General features: G+C 41.2%; 1 protein-coding gene across 1 annotated transcript; it reads right to left on the bottom strand.

Annotated features, from left to right (window-relative positions):
• Window positions 1-6,592: 6,592 nt before the first annotated feature.
• FEM1B (fem-1 homolog B) lies at window positions 6,593-20,093 on the bottom strand. Its single transcript, XM_004421744.3, has 2 exons — window positions 19,200-20,093; window positions 6,593-10,706 (listed from the first exon to the last, which is right to left on the bottom strand). Exons 1-2 carry the CDS (start codon window positions 19,445-19,447, stop codon window positions 9,071-9,073), a joined length of 1,884 nt encoding a protein of 627 aa, XP_004421801.1. The 5' UTR covers window positions 19,448-20,093; the 3' UTR covers window positions 6,593-9,070.
• Window positions 20,094-24,343: the final 4,250 nt, after the last annotated feature.

Raw genomic sequence — 24,343 nt, 5'->3', positions numbered from 1 at the left:
TCAGTTCCAGAGAGCTGAGAGCCAGCAAGGAGAAATCCAGGCAAGAGTGCCACTTCTTTCTGGCATTAGATGGGCATGCGAGCTTGGAGGGCAAATTGTGCCTCTTACAGTAGATTATCTATCCAGAGCTGAGCATCTCAAAGTGGGGTCCCAGAGATGCCTCAATGAGAACCATAGACTAAGTTCCACCCCAGACCTCACAGATTGGATTTCTATGAGGTAATTCTAATCACATTAAACTTATAGAACCAGCAAGCCAGAGTTATAATATTGTTCTTCTCTAAACCTCAATGTCAGTTTCTTAAACAGGGCAGCCTTGCTCAGCTGTCCTTGGGCCTATCTTGGTGGCAGCAGTCATCAGCAGAAACCCCCAAGGGGCGTTCTTCCAGTGAAAAGAGTGTAGTTTCTGGGGTTTCCTTTTGTTACAAAAGATGGTATTCCTTAACAAGGCAGGTATCAGGTGTGAGGCGCAAAATGCTAACATGAACACAACAGAGAGAGGGAGGATAACTGCCCAGGGAAATGGGGAAGAGTTTCTGGGAGAACTCGCTCTTCCTAGAGGACTTTAAAAGACAAGTTGCTATCTCCATCAGTATTCAAGAGCTTTTAGTGTCAATACTCTCCCAGAATAAGACACTAGACCTGAGTCAGTCCCCTGGCTTCAAGCCCTAAGATGCCAAGCGGCCTGTACTAGAAACAGCTGGCTTAATCATTACCCTCTTCTGGCACAATGACGCACTGCAGCCACGCCTCACCCCAGACAAGAAGTGGCTGGGTCTCTCTACCAGCAGATGTGCCTAGGGCGACTTGACTTAATCCAGCCATTAGTAGTTAAGGTCCCTTTTTCATGCAACACCACGCTGGCCTTGGTCTTTACCTTCAGCTGGAGGTTGTGCCAGCCCTTTATTCTGCACTACTTCTTATGATTACAAATAAACCCCCCAAATCACCCTGATATTAGTATTAACATCAACTAGCCTCCTCTCAAAGGGCAGTCAAGCTTAATCGACCACCATAAAACCTTGAGTGCTTTTGTGTCATTGTCTATTCTATTAACTTTGACATCACACTAAAGTAGGACAGCATGTTCCAAAACAGAAACTGAAACAGGAACAGAAGAGCTTTGCTGGTTTAGTGTGAAGAGAGGGTTAGAGGCCTGGCACCTAGGCTCTGAAACTTTTCAATAAGATACAGGCCAAAATGTACCCAGCAAACTCAGAGGCTCCAAGTGGGATCTGAGCAGAAAAATATTTTTTTTAAAAAGGAGGGGGCACATTCCCTCATGGACTGGTCCTTTCTCATCAGACTTGCATGTTCTTTGTTCTTATCTCCTTGGTTCTACACGAAAAAACAACGAGCAGCAACTCAAATGATAATATTTTATGAAATGTTTTCAGAAAGTGGCCCAAGCCAGAGTCAAAAAGTAGCATCATAAACTTTTGTTTGGGAAATTAAAATTTGAGGAAAAATAGAAAATCAGATTTCAAATAAGGGCATCTAACTGGATGACAAGCTTATCAAGAGCAGGGACCATCTTTCTTATTTTTGTATGTACATCCCTGGTATAGTGCCTGACACAGTAGGTGCTCAACAAATGCTAATTTCTAAGATTTTGTTCCCATTGATTGAGGCTGGAGCAAACCTCAGTCCTGCTCTTGGGATGGACTGAGCACACAAAATTTACAAAGCACAGGCAAATTAGAAAATACAATTTTGTCTAAGGTTGCCAACAAGCTAAGATTTTGTGAACCACCTGAAATTTGCATCTCATACTGAAATTTTCTAGATCAAATATCTGATGAAATATACTACTGGCAGTGTTTTTTTTAGTCTGCTTGTCTGTTACTTTAATACAGCAGACATTACTTGAAACACAGAAAAAAAGAGTTAGAATTTATCTGAATGATTTCTGCAGCCCAGTGGGACACTGCTGTCAGGCACAGATCTGGCCAAGATCCTAAGATGATGATCGCTGGTACTGGCATGAGAGTCTTATAGGGAAAGAGCACTGTTCTGTGGGTCAGGAGACCCAGAGCCTACCCTGGGCTCTGACACTTAGTCCTTGTGTGACCTTGGATGGACAAGTCACTTCTTTCTAGGCCTGTATCCTCAACTATAAAATGAGAGAATTGCACTAAATGATTTTTCAGACCTCTATAAAGGGACTGGAATGACTCCCTAAATCTAAATTTGAAAACAAACATGTGCCGAGGATGTGCTCCAATACCACTATTGAATACTCTTCTGGTAATGTTAACCAATGTAATTGGGTAAAAGAAAGAAATACGAGGTATGAATACCAGAAAAGAGAAGGCAAAATTATCATTACTCATAAATGATTAGTGTATCTGGGACATCCAAAAGAAGCAACTGAAAAATTATTTTTTTAAAAAAAGGCAAATCCATTAAAATGCCTATGTGAAATCATTAACATTTATAAGTATATGTAATGGAAGAAAAGCTCCTATCCACAATATAAACAAACAAAAAACCAAATGGTAATAAAAGAAAGATATTTGCAAGAACTTCATTAAAAAAAAAAAAACTTTAAAAAAATCTCTGCGGGCCAGCCCAGTGGTGTAGTAGTTAGGTTTGCACGCTCCACTTCGGCAGCCCAGGGTTCGTGGGTTCAGATCCCGGGTACAGACCTACACAGCGCTCATCAAGCCATGCTGTGGCAACATCCCTCTATACAAAATAGAGGAAAATTGGCACAGATGTTAGCTCAGGGACAATCTTCCTCACCAAAAAAAAAAAAAAAAAATCTCTGGATAGAGACATAAGACTTCACTAAATGGGCATATCCTTCTTTTGGATAAAAAGGCTCAGACTTTAGAAATGGCAAGTCTCCCTAAATTAATCTATTAATTCAATGCTAAACAAAATAATCTTTCACCATGATAAAATGACACCAAAGTTCATGTGGAAAAATAAACATACAGTAATGAAAACAATTATCTACCTTCCCCCCCAAAATGAAGAAATATTTGCCCCACTACTACTTAACAATTACCAGGCACTTCACTATGTGTCAGGCACTATATTAAACATTTTAATTCTCCCATTTACTCATCACAGTCCAAGTTAGACAATATTATTGGCCCAATTTACAAAAACTGAGGCTTGGATAGAAAACTTGCCCTAAGTCACAGAGCTAATAAGTGATAGAGCTAAGGATAAGTGACAGAGCCTTGACAATATTCCCCAGAGCTCCACCACATTGCTAGATCAACAGAAGAGAACAGAGAACCCAGAAAAAGATTCAATTACATTACGGGAATTTAGTTTATGATTCAAATTCAGTAGAAAATAATTAAAGGAGTCCTTGGCTAGCTGGATCCTTACATGCATCAAAATAAATTCCAGGTAGATAAAAGATTTAAAGCAAAGGAGAGGAGGAAGAGGAGGAAAAAAAAAGGAAGAGGAGAGAAAAGAGAAGAGCGAGGGAAAAGCCATAAAAGCATGAGAAGAAAACATGGGTAAAAAAGATTTATGATCTTGGAATGGAGACAACTTTACAAGATATAGAACTCAGCAGATATAAAAACTACTATATTTAATAAAGTCAAAAAAACAAACTACAAACTGTGACATATGACAGACAAAATTTCCTTAAACTCCCAAAGCATTTCTAACAAGTAGTAAGCAAAAGACCACAACCCAAAAGCAAACAAAAGAAATTCTAAAGGTCAGTAAATAGACAGAAGAGTCAACCTCACTCATAATAAAGGAACACAGATCAAAACCATGAAATACTATTTTTCATTAATCACCTTGGCAAAAACGAAATGATTAGGAAATATCTGACGTCAACAATGGTGTAGGGAGATGGCAGGCAACTGGGTAACCTCCATCAAGATTTTAAATAGTCACTAAACCAGAAGTTCCAGTGCTAGAAATGAATTTGTTCTATAAATATAGTATATAAGGATGTTCACTGAGCATTATTTCAATAAACTGAAATCCTAAAAGTCCAACAATAAGGTCTGGTTAAATATACTTTAAGCCCATCCATAGAATTAAATGCTATGAAGTTTTAAAAAAAAATCTATATCTACCAACCAAAACGAAAAAATGTCTAAGATATATTAAATGAAAAAGACAAGATGCAGAATAGTACAGGAAAGGTAAAATTCCATTTGCATTTTTAAAAAATGAAAAGGAGAAAAAATACATATATGCACAGAAAAATTCTGAGAAGCTACTCAAAAAACAGTAATAGTGATTGTCTTCTCAAGAGTCCTACTGGGAGGTAGGGAGAGATGGGAAGAGAACTCTTTTTTTTTACTATTTCAATCTTTCCTTACTATCTGAATTTTTTCCCCACGCACAAGTATAACTTTGACAACTTTTTAAAGGGAATTCAACAAAAGATCATCTCAACTAAGGCACACTGAACAATAAAGACACAAACTTCAAGGTAGTTTTTTTTCAAACATTTACTGAACACAAACACCATTTTTTCCTTTTACACAGCAATATTGTTAGTTTCAAATTAGCTGGGCTATTAGGACTGTCAATTGCCACAAAATTAAAAATGATTCTACATGTCAAACTCAAGTATAAAATGTCATGCACTATATAAATCACTAATAGACCTCTGGTACAGTCAGCAAGTTTACTATGTTTATTAAAGTCATGTAAATGGTTTGACAAAAGTGCACAATAGAATGACATCACTGGTTTGTTATAAAGCACAGTGAATTACTAGAATACAACAACGTAGTTCCTCTATACGGAGGATTGCAGGATGGGGTGAATAGTATAAAGGATAGGATCTTTTCAACATGTTAGGCCTGTCCGATTTTACTCCTCAACTATGTACCTCTGAAAAGATTGGTTAGCAAAGCCGAGGTTTTTTTCCCTCATCTTTTGTCCTCTATCAATTACTAAGCAACAACAAAAAAAGCCATGCACAGATTTTACACCACCTGATAAAAAACAGATACAAAACCTTGTTCACTCCATCACTTGGCAAAGCTGCATCTTCGCTCCTTCATTTTTCTGATCAGGCCACTCTCACATGACTCACCCTACATGAGAAGCTGTTAATAATTTAGCAATACTCAGCCCTGCACACACATCAAGATACGCTCCCCATAACCATCAAGTCAATGTCCCTTCCCTACACATTAACACAAATGAACACACCACAAACCTAGGACTAGAGACCACATTTACTCTACAGTTTTAAAAATTAATACATCTATCACTATTATCAGCGTAGTATTTATTTCAGATCCCATATTTGGGGGAGGGGATGCTGTACAACCCATCCCATCGGAAGATTTAGGCAAGTGTGCCAAAAATGTATGAGAAAGCCCTGCAATGTGCCATTACACAATCAGGAGCTTTCTACTTTCCAGAGAGGGTATCCAGAGCAGAGCTGTGCATTTTCAGAACAGGAATGAACACACAGCTTAAAATCTTATGGACTAATAACTTTTCACGAGCAAAACGCAGAGTTTTGTTTTCTTTAACCCATTTTAATGTTACAGTATATTCAGTGAGGAAAATAGAAGTTTTCTGTACATTGATACATCTGATTAGCCTGGAAAAGAGCATTTAAGATTTTTACAGAAAATCTACCATAAGAAACAAGTCCTTTATACTTTTATCCATTTAACTCACAAGTTCAATCACTGGCTGCTTCTAAAACCAGCAAACTGTAATCCAAGGTCCAGCAACTTATCCTCACCCCGCCCCATTCTGGGGAAAAAAAAAGCTTCTGCTTGAATAATCCAAAATGGTCTTATCCATAAAGTAGCTGCCTCAACTGCAGTGGAAACTGCTGACCGAGTGTTGTTCCTGCGAGATTTTAATTTTCAAAAACACTTGCCAAATGCAGAGCTGATGCTTAGGGAGCTGCTGCCCCCAAATCGTATTTTACTTCAAACAGTGCTAGCCTACCTACCTAAGTTCTCATAATTACCAGTTATTAATCAACTATTATTATAATGAAACGAAACCCTTCCCAGAAATAAGCAGACCAAAGCTTGCTTTTCGGTCTGTTTGTTTGAAGTTCCCAGAGCACAGAACCTTAAGGTAGTTGGACTGCGGCCTTCTAGAGCAATCCAGGGTAGACTGAAAAAAACCAGGTTGTGTCAGCGTTCCTATGTCAAAAATTTGCCTCTCTTTATCAAGTGAGGGGATGGATTTGCTGCCTGTTCCTTGAGTTAAATAGTTACCTAACCTCAAGAGTTCAATTTTACCAACTCTATTAAAGGCATAAGACCCACTGAAGTTTCACATGGTTTGCCCAGGCATTCATACACCTGGGCCTCTACTCTGGTTCAACCAAATTTACATGACAATTACTGAGCAAGACAAAGAAGTTTTGAATAAATTTGTAATGTTATCAAGGAAAACTTACAATCCAAAGCATAATTCTACCAATAATAAACATAAAATGACAAAAGTGGCTGGAAATGGAGAATGCCTAGAGTTCTCAGAGCTGAGATACAGAACTATCACCTTTCATACCTATTTATTTTCCTTGGGGGGGAAAAAAAACTTAAGCTTGGGAAGGGTTTGGCTAAACATATTTTAAAATAATTGTACCAAAAACAAATTAAAAAAACAGGCATATAGATCACTGGTTTCAAAAATGGTTTTATACAGGTGTTTCACAATACATATTTGGATTTGTTTTACAAAACAGAATGAGATCCTTAGCAATATAGTGCACAATGTACTACTATACTACAGCAAAAAAAAAAAAAAACTCGGTTACCATTAGCAAAGTTCATAGTTTATTCCACTGTCTTCAAATTCTTTCTCCAGCTCTGTCAGCATTTCAATCAGAAGTATTACTGTCTCCAGCACTCATCTCCCCTTCTCAAAAACACTGAGTGTCATTAAATTTTGATGTCTGAATATGTACATATAATCATTATCCTCATAAGTAATATCTAAAACAGTGCTGGTCCTGGGTAGCCAAAGGGATGAAATGGTTTTTAAAACATGCAACAATATCTGATATTTTAAGTTTTGGTGTTTAAAAATCATAAACATTAATAATGGAAATGACTGAATCCCAAGTACCAAAGCCATTCCTCAGACTATCAAATAAGCAGGCCTTGAAGTCTGAAAAATACAAGTTTGATCTGAGCCATGGAAAAGGCGTGATTCACTCACCTTGAGGACGTGCATTTTCTCTTTCTGGCCCTGAGCTGCCAAGGGCAAGGTACAGTATTTCCTTGATTCACACCAGGAGGATCAAGGCCAGTAATTTTCAAATTAGGGCGCCTTCAAATACCTCCCTTCAAACCATCCTAAAAACGTTCCTTCTAAAAATCTCAGGTTAGGAAAACAGAAATATAATACCATGGCAGAATTTACCATCAAAACATTCCTAACTGAAGCAAGAAGACAACCAGAGTATAATAACTACGGTAGCTGTAAAAGTATCTTGCATTCCTGGGGGTGGGGGGAGTTTATAAAGCTCCTCCTTCCACTCCCTCCCATAGTTCATTTTGTGGGGCATCTCTGTTTTATTTAAGGCCCTAGGTGCTGATTTTGGCTTGGTCATTATGTTTTATACTGATCCAACTGCAACCTTTCTCTTAGACTTCACAAAGCACTATCCATACACAAAATGTTAACTGAAACCTTAGAAGTTTTTTTTTTTTTTTAGTTTATACCTGATGTTGCTACATCATTATAGTGCTTTTCATTAAAGAACAAAAAGCTGCAGGTCTTCACTGACAGTACCATGCACGATGAGGAGCTAAGGCATTCATTTGGCACTAGAGAGAAAAATACAGATTATAGCTAATTTTACTTTATCATTTTTAACATCGACAGAAATAGGTATGTATCCTTTACTTGAATTTCTGTGATGCTTAAAAGATAATCACAGAATACTCTTTTAGTAGGACAGTTAAAATGTTGCCATTAAAACAAAACAAAAAAAACATAAGGACCTCTGTACAGCCTGTCGGAATAAATGACATTTCGGAGTTGAAAAATTTGCAGCTCTCAGAAATACCTTTCAAACTGGCATTGCGAATTATTTTCATCATCAAAAACATTTAATTTCCTATACCACACTAGTGATTTTTCTACTTCTTATCACAAGCTAAGTAAAGAAAGTGAAAAATATCCTGGGTTCTTTTCATCTGTCACAAAAACCTTATTAGGGAGGCACAAATAATGCCCTCTGGAAAAGCAGTTACCAAATTTTAAAAAATAACACACAGGAGGAAAGAGAGAAGAGGACAAAAATAGAATGTGTAACTATATTGTGACAATTTGTTTCCACAGCATTCATAATTTTCACAAGTCTGTGAGCTGACTCAAATGCAGACTGCTGCAATTTCAATAAATTACATTAAAACAGACTTCAAAGAATTTTAGAATTCAAGCCTAAAAGCAAATAGTCCATCAATATTCTCTGAAAAGTTGCTGTGAGATTATTACTACTTTGTACATACCACCCAGCATAATGCAACAATTTCAATGGATTTAACTTTATAAATTTGTATTAGTAAATTAGCACATTTTTCAGATTAATCTGTAGCTATATTTTTTAAATTCTCCTGATGTTATAATGTATCGTATCACTCCACATAAAGAACAGAAGAGTGAAAACTAGCAGTTTGGCATGTGCAGAACACCCGGGTATCCCATTACTTTCAATGCTCCTTTTCAGTTGTTTTTCTTCATGAAATCCTCAAAACTGCTGCAAGGATAATACACTGACACAGGCTTAACAGAAATACTTTTGTAGGCAGTTTTTTAAAACATTGTTAACCCAAATCATAAATGTCCCTGTTACATAAACAAAATATTTTACATTCATTCCTTTAAAAAAAAGAAAGGAAAATAGTTAAGTGACCAATATCCAAACACCTTAGATTATACTTACACCTAAACAATGTGGCTTTGTTTAGTGTATCTGAAATCAATTACCATCTGAAGCAAGAAGACCAGATACAGAACCAAGGATGGGTAGGGAGGAAGGGTAGCGGAAAGAAAACTAGAATTTATGAACACATAATTCTATTGTCTGTGATTAAAGTCCTTTACTTTTTAGCACCACATTAAACGATTTTACATATCTAGTCACTTAATGAAATCCAACAAACTCTTCAAGAGTTCTGGGGATCTGGTCTTGGTAGCTAATGTCATTAGCCCGAACTGCTCGGGCAGCCAGGCACTTGAGACTCATCTTCATTTGAGTTTTAAGTAGTATTTCAGATACCCCAGTTGTACTTTTGTCTAGTGGAGTCTTATTCTGTTTATTTGTCATGTCAGTGTGAGCGCCAGCTTCAACTAGGCTAATGATGATAGAGTGCAAGGTCAAAAAATCACTGATGGGCCTGTTGTACTGAACGATAATATGAAGGGCGCTGTTCCCCTCATTGTCCACAGCATTCACCTCAGCACCACAGTCCAGCAGGAGCTTTGTGACAAGCGCGTTGGGAAAGCTGCACACGTCATTGGTGTGGAAATCATCAACTGGAGTATTCGAGTTGACAGCTAGATGCAGCAAGGTGAAACCTTCGCGAGTTCTGGGATCAAGGTGAATCAGGTTGTAGATCTGCTTGTTAATTTTGCACTGATCTTCTTCACTGCACTGTGTTTTGGTGGAGATGCACACTAAATACAAAAAGGTATAGAGATTACATTCATAATTGTCCATAGCATTGTGGACATCCGCATCTGGAATATTTTTTACTCTGTTCATACTTTGTTCTATTTCCAAAACACTGCATCTCAAAACACATTCTATGTCTGGGGCCTTCACAGTTTCATTCAAATGTATCATCTGTGAGAAAACTTGAGCAAATCGAAGAAGATCCTTGTGGGTATTCCTGTTACCCTTCTGTCTGAGGTGCAGGGCGTGAAGCCACAACTTGATACACTGTTCAAATTCCATGTTATCCGCATATACAGCTCCCCTGTAAATGATAGGATGGGAAACATCGATATTATCAGCACCTAAAATCCGTTCCCGAACTATAAGGCCTTCCATATGAAGAGCATCTCTGTCTTGCCGAATGGATTCCAATTCCTGAGGATTTCTACATTCAGTTCTATTCCCATAAGCATGGATTGGCGGGAGCACCTCTTTCTCAAGAATGTTATCACCATCCTGAAACCTCTCCAACATGGCTAAATATAAATAGTGGTATGTCTTCATGATGTCATAGTTCTCACGGTCATTTGCGAAGGAGGCACCCAAGAGTTCCAAGGCTTCAATTCGACTTCTTCGGTCACAATCAGCGTGAGAGAGCAGCAGTTCCACGACATCAGCTTTACAACTTTCGGCAGCTACTTTTAATGGCGTCATTCCATGGCCGTTCACTACGATAGCAGCACGCCATTTTATCAGCTCTTTCACAATATCTATGTGCCCAGCTTCAGCTGCAAAGTGCAATGCTGTGGCTCCACAATGTGCTTTAGCATTGGGATCAGCACGTTGTTCTAAAAGGTATCTGACCACATCAGTGTGTCCCTTATATGCTGCAATCATTAGGCAGGTGTTATCATACTTGTTGGCAATGCTGATGTTGGCATTATTTTCAACCAAGTATTTCACAATGTCCAGTCTGCCATCAAAGCATGCTGCCCGCAGAGGGGTCGAGTTAGTTACTGTGGTATGGTTCACGTTGGCTCCATGACTGACTAGAAGTTTAACAACTTCAAAATGTCCTGCTCCTGCTGCACACCAAAGAGCGGTGGCACCATCAATGACATACCTATTCATGAAAAGAACACAGTTAGAAAACGGAGGCCACATGCCATAACGTAAGTTTAAAGAATGCATTCATCTGCCCTAACCAAAACCTCAATCTACAGAACATTAATAAAACATTAGTTTTGGTGAAAATAAAATCAGGTAATTTAAGTAAAGCACTTTGCCTAGTATTTATACCTAGCATAAGCTCAATAAATGTTAGCTATTACTGTTATTACTAACGTATATAAACCTAGGAAAAAAAAAGAATCACCAACTTTCTACTAGCAAAAGTAAATAAATTTCAGAAAACACACAGGAAATGTATGGAGGTTTGTAACTTCTTTACCATCAAGCTGATGCACTGGATGTTAAGCGCACAGCATGTTCCTCCTTAGTATCCCCCAAGTACCACAGTTTCTTTCAATATGTCAGTAAGAAAGCAGTCACCCCAATCGTTACATTGAAATTGTGTTAGAAACTGCTTTAGGAAGAAAAGTATTTAAGCAGATAATTTTTCCCTAAGATTATCTAAGCTGATCAAATATTATACTTACTCTACTATGGCAATGAGAATGAAAAAATTACTGCTCCATACAACAATATGGATGGCTCACATAAACATGATGCTCAGCAAAAGAAGTCCACCAAACACAGTACCTATTGTATTATTACATTTACATAGTCATCTGTAGTGTCAAAAGTCAGGATACTGGTTACCTCAGGTGGGAGGTAATGAATGGGAGGAAGCACAAAGGGGACTTTATTAAACAAATATGTTCACTTCATGAAACTTTTATACACTTGTAATTAGTGCGTTTTTCTCTATATGTTATACTCCTATTAAAAAGTTTTAAAAATATATATGTATACGTATGTATGTATATTGCGTATCTATGTGTGCCCCTCAATTAAACTACTGGAGAAAAACACTAACAGCAGGAAACAATTAGTACTTTCCAAAAGCCAAGTAGGCATCCTCCCTGACCCCCAGTCACTAACTGGACTTTGTGCCTTCATAGTCATCACCACTTACCGACTGAATGTCTGATACGTGCTAGGTTCACTAAAACAAAATTAGACTCTTGCTAGGAGGCCAATCTTTCCCACCTTTCCACTTCCAATTTCCCTCCATTTCCCAACTTTTTATCCTATTACTGACCATCAGACCTAAAAAGTAGATTTTTTGCTGGAGATACTTAGATCTACTGTGCTAGAACGACTAAAATAAGTATACTTGGAAGTGTTAAGGAAAAAGGTCAATCAAAAGCAATATTCACTAGAGCAATTATGTATATATACCACAAATCTCACTGGTGAGCTTCTCACTCTACAACCTTATGTTATAATACAGGTCGGATTATATCTCCCATGAAGTGAAAGAGTACAACCCCTCTGGAATAATATAAATATCAGAGGTTAACCCCAATTAACAACACCATCCATCATTTCCACTGTAAATAAAAGACCCACTTCATAATAATTCAAGCAATTATTTCTTCAGTTTCAGATAATAACACAAAATGTTTATAAGCAAAAACCTTCTCAGTAAGTTACCTATGGGGTTACCTACAGGGGAGGGTGTAGAATCGACTGGGAAGAGGCTTAAAGCTACTAGAAATGTCCTACATCTTGATCTGAATGTGGCTACATGGATGGATATTTAGGAAAAAACTCATCAAACTGCACACTTAAGATGTGTGCATTTTACTGTATGGAAGATATACCTCAAAAAAAATTAAAAGCCTTCTGAAGTTTCTTCTTAAAATATTAATTTTTAAAATGCCATTTAATTGTTAACTGATTTTTTAAATTAAAGAATGAATCAAGAAAATAAGACATTACATCAATGATATGTTCTGGTGGTTCCCAACTATGCCTGTTGCAAACAATTCAGCTTAATTAAAATTCACTTATTACATTTTTATTGTGATTATTACACAAAGTTCAAAAACCTTTTCTTTCACTGTCAAAAAAAAATGTATCGCAACATTAGAAAATATCAATATCTAGTAATAAATCTAATGAAAAATGTACAAGATCTCTACATTGAAAACTACAAAACATTACTGAGGTAAATTAAAGAACATCTAAATAAATGGAGAAATATTCCATGTTCATAGTTAGAAAGTGTTAAGATATTTATTCTCCCCCTAAATGATCTACAGATTCGATGCAATCCAAGTCAAAACCCCAGCAGGTGTGTGTGCACACACACGCACACACAAGCACTCGCATGCATCCCCACATGTGTAGAAACTGACAAGTCAATTCTAAAATGTATATAAAGACGCAAAGGAACTAGACCAACCAAGATAACCCTGAAAGAAAAAAAAAGTTGGAGACAAACTACAGTAATTAAGATAGTGTGTCACTGACACAAGGATAGACAAACATATCAATAGCACAAAATAAACTCTAGAAATAGATTCACACATACGGAGTCACTTGATTTATGACAAAAGCTCCAGTGAAACTCAAGTAGAAAGTAGGATCTTTTTAATAAATGGTGCTGAAGCAATTAGATATCTGTATGGGCAAAAATTAACCTTAACTCTTACCTCACACTATGCACAATAATTAGAGAAGCAGCATACCTATAATATGAAAAGAAAAACAATAAAAGTTTCCAAAAAAAAAGACTATCTCCATCATGACCTTGGAGTTGATGACGATTTCTTAAACAAAATGCAAAAAAAGCACTAACTATAAAAGAAAAAAAATTGATTTATTAGACTTCATTAAAATTAAGACCTTCTATTCATCAAAAGACATTGTGAAGAAAGTGAACAAGCAATCCACTCATTAGAAGACATTTGCAACAGATGTATTTGACAAATCAATAAGAAAAAGGAAAACAACCCAATTAAAAAGTAGGTGAAAAGACTGAACAAGTATATTTCACAAAAGAAGATATTCAAATGACCAATAAATATATGAAAAGATGTTCAAGATAATTACTCACCAAGGAAATGCAAATTAAAACCAGGAGTTACCAATATTCACCCACCAGAATAGCTAAAATCAGTAAGACTGACATGACAATACTAAGTGTTGGCAGGATGTGGTGCAACTCAAATTCTCGCTGCTGGTAGAAATTGCTGGTAGGGATGTAATTTGGTTCAACTCCTTTGGGAAAACTGTTTGGTAATAACTATGAAAGTTAAACGTACACCAACCCTATAACCCAGCAATTCCACTCCATGGTATCCACCAAAGAGAAATGAATGCAAATACCTACCAGAAGACATGTATAAAAATGTTCATAGCAGCTTTACTCATAATAGTCAAATAGTAGAAACAACTAAAATATCCATCAACAGGATAAACTGCCATATATTCATACAATGGAATACTACAAAGCATTAAAAAAAAAAAAAGAATAAAGTACTGATACATGCAACTACATGGGTGAATCTCAAAGAAACTGTTAAGCAAAAAACGCAGGACAGAAAAGAGTGTACTATATAATTCCATTTATAGGAAGTTCAAGTAAAGGCAAAACTAATCCATGGTAATAGAAGTCAGAATAATCACTACTTCTGGGAGGAGAAAAGAGGGGAATTGACTGAGAAAGGGCACAAGGAAAACTTTTAGAGTGATAAAAATGTTCTGCATATTGATCTAGAAGGTGATAACATGAATGTAAACATATTAAAATTTTATCACATTGTACACGTAAGATTTATACACCTTACTAGATGTATACCTTAACTAAAAATAGGTATAATTAAAAACAAAAACGAGGCACAAATCAATTTAAAGAAAAACAGCTTAAATGAACACTAATAGCTAAAAAGTACTTTCCATGTGCCAAGCACTATATTAAGTGCTTAATATGCAATACATCTCACTTACTTCTCACAATAACCTCCTCCCAATAACCCAATGAGGTAGATGCTATTATTATGCCCATCTTACAGATATATAACTAAAAGGTTTACATGAGATTACAAATACAAAAGTACTTTGGAAATTATAAAATGTATCAAATGTAACGAAACATAGTACATGCCATTGTTCAAACATTTGTTTCAATTTTAAAAGCATTTTTTCAAACTGATTATTAATACAATCTATCAAAAAAGTGATACATAGTTACATTCGTACATAGTTACAATGTTTCCTTGCACTCTAAAAATATAAAATTATTATACGCCAGGAACATGAACCTGAACTATCTAAAGCTCAAGAAATGTTACATTAAAACAGGCATTCACATACATTATCTGTAACTCTCGCAATAATCGTACAAGACAAATATGACTCCCATTTTAAAGATGAGAGATAAAAAGTGATTAAAATATTTTTCTGACCTCAAATTTCCCAGAATTAATGATGTAAGAGTAAAAATTAAATTACAAGTATATACTTCACTGGGTTTTTATAATAGTTTAATACTTTTCCTGGTATAACCTAATAATTTCCAATTTTCCATATAGTCATATGACAGGAGTCTCAAAAAAGTTTCAGTTATCTATTTTTACCGAGGCAATCAAAATTTTTAAAATAGTTTATGACAAAAAAATTCACTGTAGAATGTATTATAAAATGACGAGTCCTTCAGAGACATTAGCCTTAGTGAATTTTGAATTTCTACATCTAAACAAAAATATTAAACAGATTAAAGGGAATTATAATCCTAACATCTATGACACTCCTTTGTATATAAAATTCAGCTAAAATTATAATCGTATACTGCCTCAAAACAAAATACCAAACACCTTTATAACAGAAAATTATAATAAAATTAATCCAATATTTATTTAGTGCCATGGGAGAAGCACTATAAAACAACGATCCTTCTAGAATCAGTCCAAAATTACAATGCTATATTATATATTTCGTCTTAAAAACCAAGAACCTATAATCTGATATTCATCTCTTTAAACAAACATTTCACAATAAAAGATAACATTTCTGATCATAAAATTAAGCTCATCTATTTCCTGGTTCAATTTGACATAAAAATGTCTGGTTCAAGCATTTGAAATGGAAATTAAAGTTCATTAGATATAAATAATCAGCACTTTATATTAACCAAAGTCCTTAAAATCATTTATTAGATCAAATGTTGTTCCTTGAAATACATACTGGCAATGACTTTCTAAATGAAGTCAAATGATGATGTGCCCCTCAGGCCTTTCCTCTACCTGGACATTGATTAACACTATTAGTACCAGCACTGACTTCCAAAGTAAGAACACTCAACAAAAAGCCTCATAATTCCCAGAGGTCCTGCTCTCCTTCCCATCCATGTCAGCAAACCTCTGCTAGGACAGGGGTTCCCCACAAACTCGCACAGAGCAGTCAGGCCCTCAGAACTCAGGCCAGCACAATACTCCACGGAAACATGACACCTCCCCCTTTGTTCTCTTCCATTTCTATCACATTCTCAACAGCGTCCCCTTCTCCAACTAAAGGTTCTTCTTTCATTCCCAATGATGTAACTTTTCTCCTTGTCTACTCATCTATGTCAATTTTGGTCTTCACGTATTAAGCTATAAGAAAAATAATCTCAAATGTTACTACTAAAAGTATGAACAAGGACTCAAATACCAGCATGGAATTTAATCTAGGTGGGTGGGCCCTTCCCCTTTGAGGCTCTATTATGAATGCACTTTAGTTTCCTAAGGTATTATAGAAGTTTTCAGGCAAAATAGACTGTTTTTTAAAACCTTTAATGTTATTTATTTTAATGCCTCTCTCTCTCTCACACACACACACACACATACACAAAATGTGCCATATGAAACCCATAATTATACAGATACTGTTGCTTAGGATGAAGCTAAGAAGTGAGACTTTTTTAAAAAATATGTCAGGAAAATAACAGGATAGGTGATGAACAATTTGGCAAAAAATTGTGAAAATGGTACACATGTGACTAAAAATTCAGAAATGAATCTACTTCAGCACACACAGAGAACCTGTTAGGCCCCACCTGGCCATGGGTCTCAAGTGCCAATGGAATCTAAAGGGGGCCTGGCTAAGTACTCTCAAAAGCCAGCACCCCCCCCACCCCCCGCCCCCCGCCCGGGGCTGAGTGAGCTTCAGACTGTTAACACCTCACTCAGGCTAACATTTTCACAGCGTCTGGAACGAGTGCAAAGTGAAATCATGACATTTGCAAATAACACTCTCTTTATCTAGTTCTGAAATGCCAAAATGACTGGGATAAACTGCAAAATAACCTCACGGAGTGGTATGAGTGGGCAGAAAGGTGGCCATGAACTTCAATTCTTCTCCTTTGTTAATCGGTAAGCTCCTCAAAAGGAGAAACCTTTTATTTTTTCGGTATCCTCCACAGAATGAGACACAGGGCTAGGCCTATAGTAAGCACTTAATAAAATAAATACTAAACTACTTTTTCACAGCAGCTAATAAACTCATAATTATAATAATCCATAAACAAATAAGATAGATTCAGGAGGGCTCAGACAAAACCACAGACGATAGAAACGTCTGCAATTGCAGAATCACCAGTTTGACTCTTCATATTTTACACAACGATCATCAAAATTTGGCCTCCAGCCCTCTCCAGTTCCCACAGTCTCTTTCTTAATTTCCCCAGCTTGGATCCCTTCCTCCAACCGCACTGAAACACTTGTCCCTGCAGGTTTACCATGCTGGTGCCCCTCTTCTTCACTTCCTTTAAGACCCAGCTCAAACAGCACCTCACCTGTGAAGCCTTCCGATTCCCCAGGGAAAACTGAGCACTTCCTCTGGCAGCACTGCCTGAATAGGCCAAAAGATTTCTATAACCCTAAATGGCATGGCATCTGCAATTACTCATTTGTATCTATATCTCTGTCTCCCCCACTAGACTGTCTTCCTCCACAGTGGAACAGTATGTTATTCATCTCTGCACACGCGATCCTACCACAGAGCCTGGAACACAGCAGGAGTTCAATAAACATTTGCTTACTGAACCCCTTAATTTCACCGGCCAGTGCAGAATACTGGGCAAGGTAAACCACTATACAGGCTCAATGCTACAGGTCTAGTCATTTCAGGTTCTTTTAATTGCCACCTCAAAACACCTTTCTCTTTGATGGTGAAGAAAGATAGCAATAAGCAAAGCCTTTCCAAATGCTTTAGAAAACTATTTTTCCGCACCACTATTCTCCCCTCATCCACATAGGCCTCAGCAAGCTCCTCAGCAGCAGTATTCCCAGAAGGTGTTACTGCAGAGATTCATATCATGTGCCTACACCACTGGAATGGTGCTGCAAGTTCAGGGGTCATTCTGCTTCACTCCTCTTCTAGGTATAGCAAAGGCTGTGGGAAGGCAGGGAGTTACAGAAAGGACACAGAAGCCAGCAAGTTTTGGAAAGCAAACATGAATCAGGTTGCCATCTTTGGTCAACACGAAAAAGACCATCTCCTTAATGTCTAGAGAGGTGGTACCACAGATTAACCACCACCTGTGGGCTATCATTTCATTAAAACATAGTACTCTAAAATATTTTCCCCTCATCTAAAACTGAAGAAAAAGCTTTTATCATTTAAACCTAAAATAAAGAATCAACCAAAATTCAACAATGCCCTAGTCATGGTCAAGAAGTGGTTTTCTAATCACGTTTTAACCAAGCAGTTCTCAATCACCAAAACTAAACATACATATCTTTATGCTTGGACCATATCTACCTCAAACGAAGAGGATGCTAGAATAGCTTATGTACTGGCACAAGTAACAAAAACAAATGCAATCAATGAAGTTTGTAATCTGTAAAACACTTTCTAATCATCCAGTACAGAAAAGAGGGTAAGGTCAATCTGACAATTCTGTGTTCAACACTGGACCATACCTAAAACTATGTACAATTAAACCCAAACGGCAAATTTTAACTATCACAATATGAATTTTTTAACTCCTCACCTCGAACAACAGTAAATTATCAAGCTTCCCCACAACATCACAGGATAACATGTAATTTAACAATGGCATCCTCTCCTACACCAGGTCCAGGGCCATTTTTGCAGCTAACACATCGCCGCCGCGCAATGGGAGAGTCAGAATCATGTCCTGGGATGTGTGGCTGCCTGACAATCCCTCAAGAGGCTGGAGCTGCTGCTGGTTCTAGGGGCTTAACTTAACATTGATGGGGTAAAAACTGGGTGACCAGATAACTCATCAAACACAGGTCTTCGGTGTTAATTGCTGACCTCGTTAATTTCTGATTTCGGTTACAACCCCAGGACTGATCAAGACAAAACCTGGAAAGGCAGCCACCTCCCCCATACCCCATCTAACAGAGAAGAACACCTATTAGATAGGAGGGCAGCGGGTGTGGCTATTTACCTACAGAGGGAATAAGCGGTAGGGCCGATGAGGATGAGCAGTCAAGCATGGGAGGGAGCATCAACCCTGGAAGAGCAAGTGGGCATTAACGGGGCAGGAGGAGGTACCAGAAGGATGAAATGGTACCTCCGTGAAGAGAATGAGGGCGAGGAGGACCCGCGAAGTGGCGGGTCCCCGCGCTGGAGGGGGCTGGAGCTGAGCAGTACCTACCCGTCGAAGCGGACGGTGCCCGTCTGCTGAGTCTGCACCCGGTAGTGTTCCAACAGCAGGCGCACCACCTTGGCGTGCCCGTTGCGGGCTGCGATGATGAGCGGCGTGGAGCGCTGCCCTCCCTGCTGGCTGACATAGCCCAGCAGGTAGCGGATGTCGCTTTCAGACCGGTTGAGGAGCAAGGCGGCCAGAGTCAGCACCTTGCCCTCGCTGGCCGCCTTGTACACATAGCCGGCCAGGCCCTCCATGGCCGCCGCCAACTCCAGCACCCGTTTGGTCGCCACCGCTGCTGCTGCCTTGCGCCCCCGGAGGCCGCGTTCGCCAGCGCTTCCAACCTGGGCCCTCACAGCCCATTCAACAGGGCGCCGCCGCCGCGCCCAGGCAGCAGCGCGGCCGGGGACGGCGGGGACGCGGAGGTGGCCGAGGGCTGCCGGGGGCACGTCCGCGACCCAGCCCAGGCAGGCCGGAGGGCGGTCAGGGCCGCCCCCAGGGCCACAGGCGCCGGCCCCGGGCCGAAGGGATCTCCATGGCGGCCGCCGTCCGGGCCTCGGCCGGACCCCTCCTTCCTGCGGCTGCGACAGGCGCGCGCCCGAGCTACGGGTCGCCGACAAGGTCCCAAGAGGGCCGCGCGCGCCCCGGATGGCGGATGATGCGCGCGTCTCACCGGTCCCGGCCCGCACGGCCTAAAGCCACTGCCTCCGCCTCCGCCTCCGCCTCCGTCTTCGCTAGCTGGAGAAAACCCACAGGCCCGTGCCCGCCGGAGCTGAGAAGCGCCAGACGCTATCGACGGCTTCGGAGCTCCACGTCTGGGGGCCCCCGGAGCGATGCGGAACGCTCCCGCGGCAGCAGCCCCCGAACTCGGGGCAGGGAAGAAGGCGAATCTCCGCAGACAGGGCCCGGAGGGGGAGGGTGCGAGCGGGAGGGACGGTTAAGTGGGGCGTCTCCTTCAAAGCCGACCGGCCGGCAACGAGGCCTTGGTGAAGAAAGGTTCTGCTGCGCGAAGTTGGCCCATCCCCGCTTTGGGCCTGAAAAGTCCTCATTGCCCTTGACGCCTGGAGCCTCGTGCCCGCCCCCACACGGCCCTGGGGGGTCCCTAGGCAGGGACCGGGACAGAGTGAGGGCGCTGAACCGATACTACTGATGGGCCAAGGGGCCCGCCCCATTTTGCCACAGATAGTGCGGGGCCCTTCCGCGCCTGACTGGGGGCCTAGGGAGGGGGTGCGCGCACCCGGCAGGGCCCATTTTAGGAAAAGGACGGCGTCTCGGAGCCCCTGAAACGGGAGGACTTGAGGACTGGCCCTAGACTCTTAGAAGGGCCTGGAAGACCGGCTCTCCCGCCTGGAGAGGGCTTAAGTGTGCGAGAAAGGCCGGGGAGAAGGGGAACTGCTCCCGCGGGGCCGGGGGCGAGGTGTCCTGGCAGAAGGCGAGGGCTGGGGTCACACAGACCAGGACTCGTGTGCGGAGCCCGGCAGGACCTCCTTCTCACGTTCCTCACAAGATTGTGCGAATCTGAAAAGATCACGTACCCAAGGAACACTGGAGAGCACTGTGTCCAGGCTCTGCGGGGCGCTAGGGATTCCCCAACGGAGCAGACAGACACGCGGCCTCCCCTTCCGGGGCTCGTGCGCTTGCGGGGACACACAATCAACAAGGGGACACGACAGACGGGACGGGGGAGTCCCTGTCATCGCCGTTTGCTACGAAGCAAATGAAACAGAGTTATGGTGGGGGTCGCTAATGTAGTGTGGGCAGTCAGACAAGACCCCCAGGACGGGTAGCAAGGGCAGAGGGAATGGCTGGTACCAAAGCCCCGAGGGGGAGGTCGTGGTGAGCTCGGAGAGGAAGGGCAGCGTGGGTGCAGCGGAGGGGGCCGTGGGGAGAGGGACGGGAGATGACGTCAGTGGGGCGCAGGCCATGTTAGCGCCAGTAACCCGTGGTACAGTGTTTGAATGCCACTCCCGAGTGTCACGGGGGCGTTTGAAGAGTTTTAAACAGCAAAGTGACAAGATCAATTTCTATTTTTGAAAAGATGGCTCTGGCTGCTGTGTGGAGAATAAACTCGAGGAGGGAAGAGTAGGAAGGCCGTTTAGGAGGAAAGTTCTAGGACTAGGATGGTAGGAGTGGAGGTGATGAAGCTGGGGGCCAGTCACAAAATGTACCAGCTCAGTGTGTAAGTTACCGCCCCCCCCCCCAACAAAGGACAATGTCTACCATAGAGAAAACAACGAATACATTTATTTGGTCCCAAGGGACCAGGCTGGGCTTAACAAGTTCACATAAATTATTTTATTTGAACCCCACCATTCCAATCCTAATTGGTGAAGGCCTCACCTCAGTTGCAGAGCTATTGGTGGGCGTTTGGGCCACTTCTCTAATTCTCTCCTCCATTCTTCAGCACAACTTAACCTATTTGCAGATCCCTACACAAACACTTTTCCCCCCTTCCCGTGTTAAACAAAAACAACATTGGTAATGAAGGCTGAAGATGAGGGTCTACTGGTAGAGCCTCTGACATAGCTGGTGGGAAAGAGGGGGAAGCTGGTTGGTTTCATTCTGGGGCTTCAGGGTTAGAAGAAAATCCAGTTCTGAACAGGCTGACCCAGGCTTTTTGGCCTCTGGGGACTTGGCAGTGGCACATTCAGACGTGTGACCTGGGGGCTCCCTTCTACCTGATTTCCTTCCCTGGCTCTGTAGAGGAACCAGGCTTGTTTTCTCTCTCTCCCCCTCCCCTACCTCCCACCCCCTCCTCACAGCCTTTTGCCCTCCATCACTCTTTCCACCCAACTCTTTGAGGACGATGATCCAGACACAGTCAGGAGCCTTGGGCTGCTCTTTTCTTCTGTATTTATCACAGTTGCCTAGTATAGGGTTCTGGCCTCTGTTGGTTGCTCAGTAGCCATTGGCTGACTCCACACTATCTGGCTGCCTCTATTTACCTGGACTTGAAGGGTGACGTTTCTCTGGTCAGGTTGTGCAAATCTGGAGAGAGGATGTGTAAACAGGACAAGGCTGCTTTTCCAAAGGCCAGAGCCTGGAAATAGTTCCTTGTGCTTCAGACCTATTCCCTTCCCCCTTGACAGAAAGCTACTGAGCAAATGAACCATAGTAGAATAAAACTGCAGGTAGTTATATCCTGATGGAGATTGATTTGCTGATGACAACAAACTGCAGCTTTCCACCTGGACAAAAGACAGAACTAACCTCCAGTGCTTTGCTTCCTGGGGATTGGGAGGTGGCCTATGAGTAGAATTAGCTGTACCTTCCATGGAGCATTCCTTTTTCCAAGCCAGGTCAGCCCAGCCTTACAGCTCTGAGTCAATGGAGTTTCTCGGATTTTGTATAAAGTGCATGCAAAATGTCATTTTTCAAGCACCAGTAAAGATACTTGTTTTAATCCTATAACCCTCCCATGTACCTCAGTGGAAGAGGATGACCCTTGGTGTTGAATAGATCTGGGTTAGACTCCCTTCTCTATGGGCTAGCTGTGGCCCTTGAGCAAGTTTCTTCATCTGTACGATGGACTTAATAAATACTTTCTTTGCAGGGCTGGTGTGATGGCGACATGCAAACTCTGTCACCCAGCCTGGTCCTGTGAAGGAATGCCTGTCAGTACATATTGGTTTCCCTTCTCTCTAGCTCCCACCCAACAGTCATCCTTCTGTTGTGCCATTAACCTGTGCAAGAAAGGACTTCCCACCCCATCAGCACTTTTCCTGCAGGAATATGTCTGCTTCTGAGAATGGAGAGTAAATCCACATTATGCAAGTGGCTGAGGAGGCTAATTAACAAGAGTTCACAAATTCCAACAGAGCTACAGAGGGAAGATGCCAGAAATCAGTGAGTGTGACAACCAAGACACCACTGATGACCAGTCTGAGCCCAGTTTCAGAGGCCTGGTGGCCCGTTGGCCTTTATCTCATCTGCCTCCCACTCCTTGCCTTTCCCTGAAAAGTAAATCTAATGATTGTTGAAAACAAAACTTAAAGTGGAAGAGAGGGACAGCCATTCTGTGTTGTTTTGCAAACCAATTCACCCCACCAGATTTAGGTTTACCCGAAAGTGGATTGAAGTAGACGTGTGTGTCTGCTTTCTTCTAACCCCATTTCTCCCTGAATCGTGACACCAGTCAAGTACTCTGGGATTATAACAGAAATAGGAATAGCTAGCTCTCTCGTATTGAGTGCTTACTGTGTGCCAGGCATCAGAGTAATAAACACTTTACACAGATTAGCATGTTAAATTTGCACAAGCCTCTGAAGGACATACCATTATCACTCCCATTCTTCAGATGAGGAAACTGCGATAGAGACATTGTATAGTTGCCCATGGCCTCATGACCAGAGTGTGGTAGAACGCCAGGATTGGAACTCAGGCTGTCTCCCCCCAACCTCCACCCCTGCTACCAGCCTTCTGTGCCTCCCTTTATGCCCCTCAGAGTGGCCCCCACCCACCATGCTCTCTGCAGCTAGGATCACGGCTGTAGGTCCCCAAGGCTTTCTATGGTCCTGATCACTTCTTCTGGGCCCAGGTGCCACTTAGCTAATCTGATCAGCATCCCAAGCTAATGGGGGAGGACTAGAGGAAAACATTTCCTCCACCACCCCACACTCTCCCAGGACATTCCTCATTACTCCCAGGAACACGGGTCCAAAGCCAAAGCAAATTCCAGCTCATCCTAGAGATCTTCCTTGATTTGGCCCTGAGCTCAATACCACTTTATCCCTCTCTTGGGATCCTTACGTCTTTCTATAACACTCATGTCTGTACAGCACTTTATAGTCACAAAGCACTTTCCCATCCACCTAATCCAGCCCCCATCTCCTAGGCTTCTCCACCACCTTCTCTACCTGGGGTGGCACAGAGCATGGCGGTTCAACACCAAGCTCTGGAATCCACGCTGCAGCATCCCAGCTCCACGACTTTCTAGCCATGTGACAAGTTGCTCATTTAACTTCCCACGTCTGTTTCCTTATCTGTGAAGTGGGGATAATGAAGGGGTTCAGAACAGGCCTCCCCAAGATGTGCCACTTTGGCATCTGGAATATTTTGAGCTAAAGGCAATCAAGACCCTGCAGGCTAAAGAAACTTTTACCTCTCCCTTAAAGAATTGAAATTGGGGGCCTTGCCCATAATAGGACTTATTA

This window comes from Ceratotherium simum, chromosome 3 (assembly GCF_057802395.1).
Source record: "Ceratotherium simum simum isolate JZ-2026a chromosome 3, ASM5780239v1, whole genome shotgun sequence".
Classification (NCBI taxonomy): Eukaryota; Metazoa; Chordata; class Mammalia; order Perissodactyla; family Rhinocerotidae; genus Ceratotherium; species Ceratotherium simum.
This window is presented reverse-complemented; position numbering and strand designations above follow the sequence as displayed.

Excerpts from the sequence above, each read along its gene's own strand:
- FEM1B (XM_004421744.3), bottom strand. The coding sequence starts at position 19,447 with ATGGAGGGCCTGGCCGGCTATGTGTACAAGGCGGCCAGCGAGGGCAAG. Across the intron at positions 10,707-19,199 it reads GGCACCGTCCGCTTCGACGG|GTATGTCATTGATGGTGCCA; the intron begins GTAGGTACTGCT and ends TTTCATGAATAG.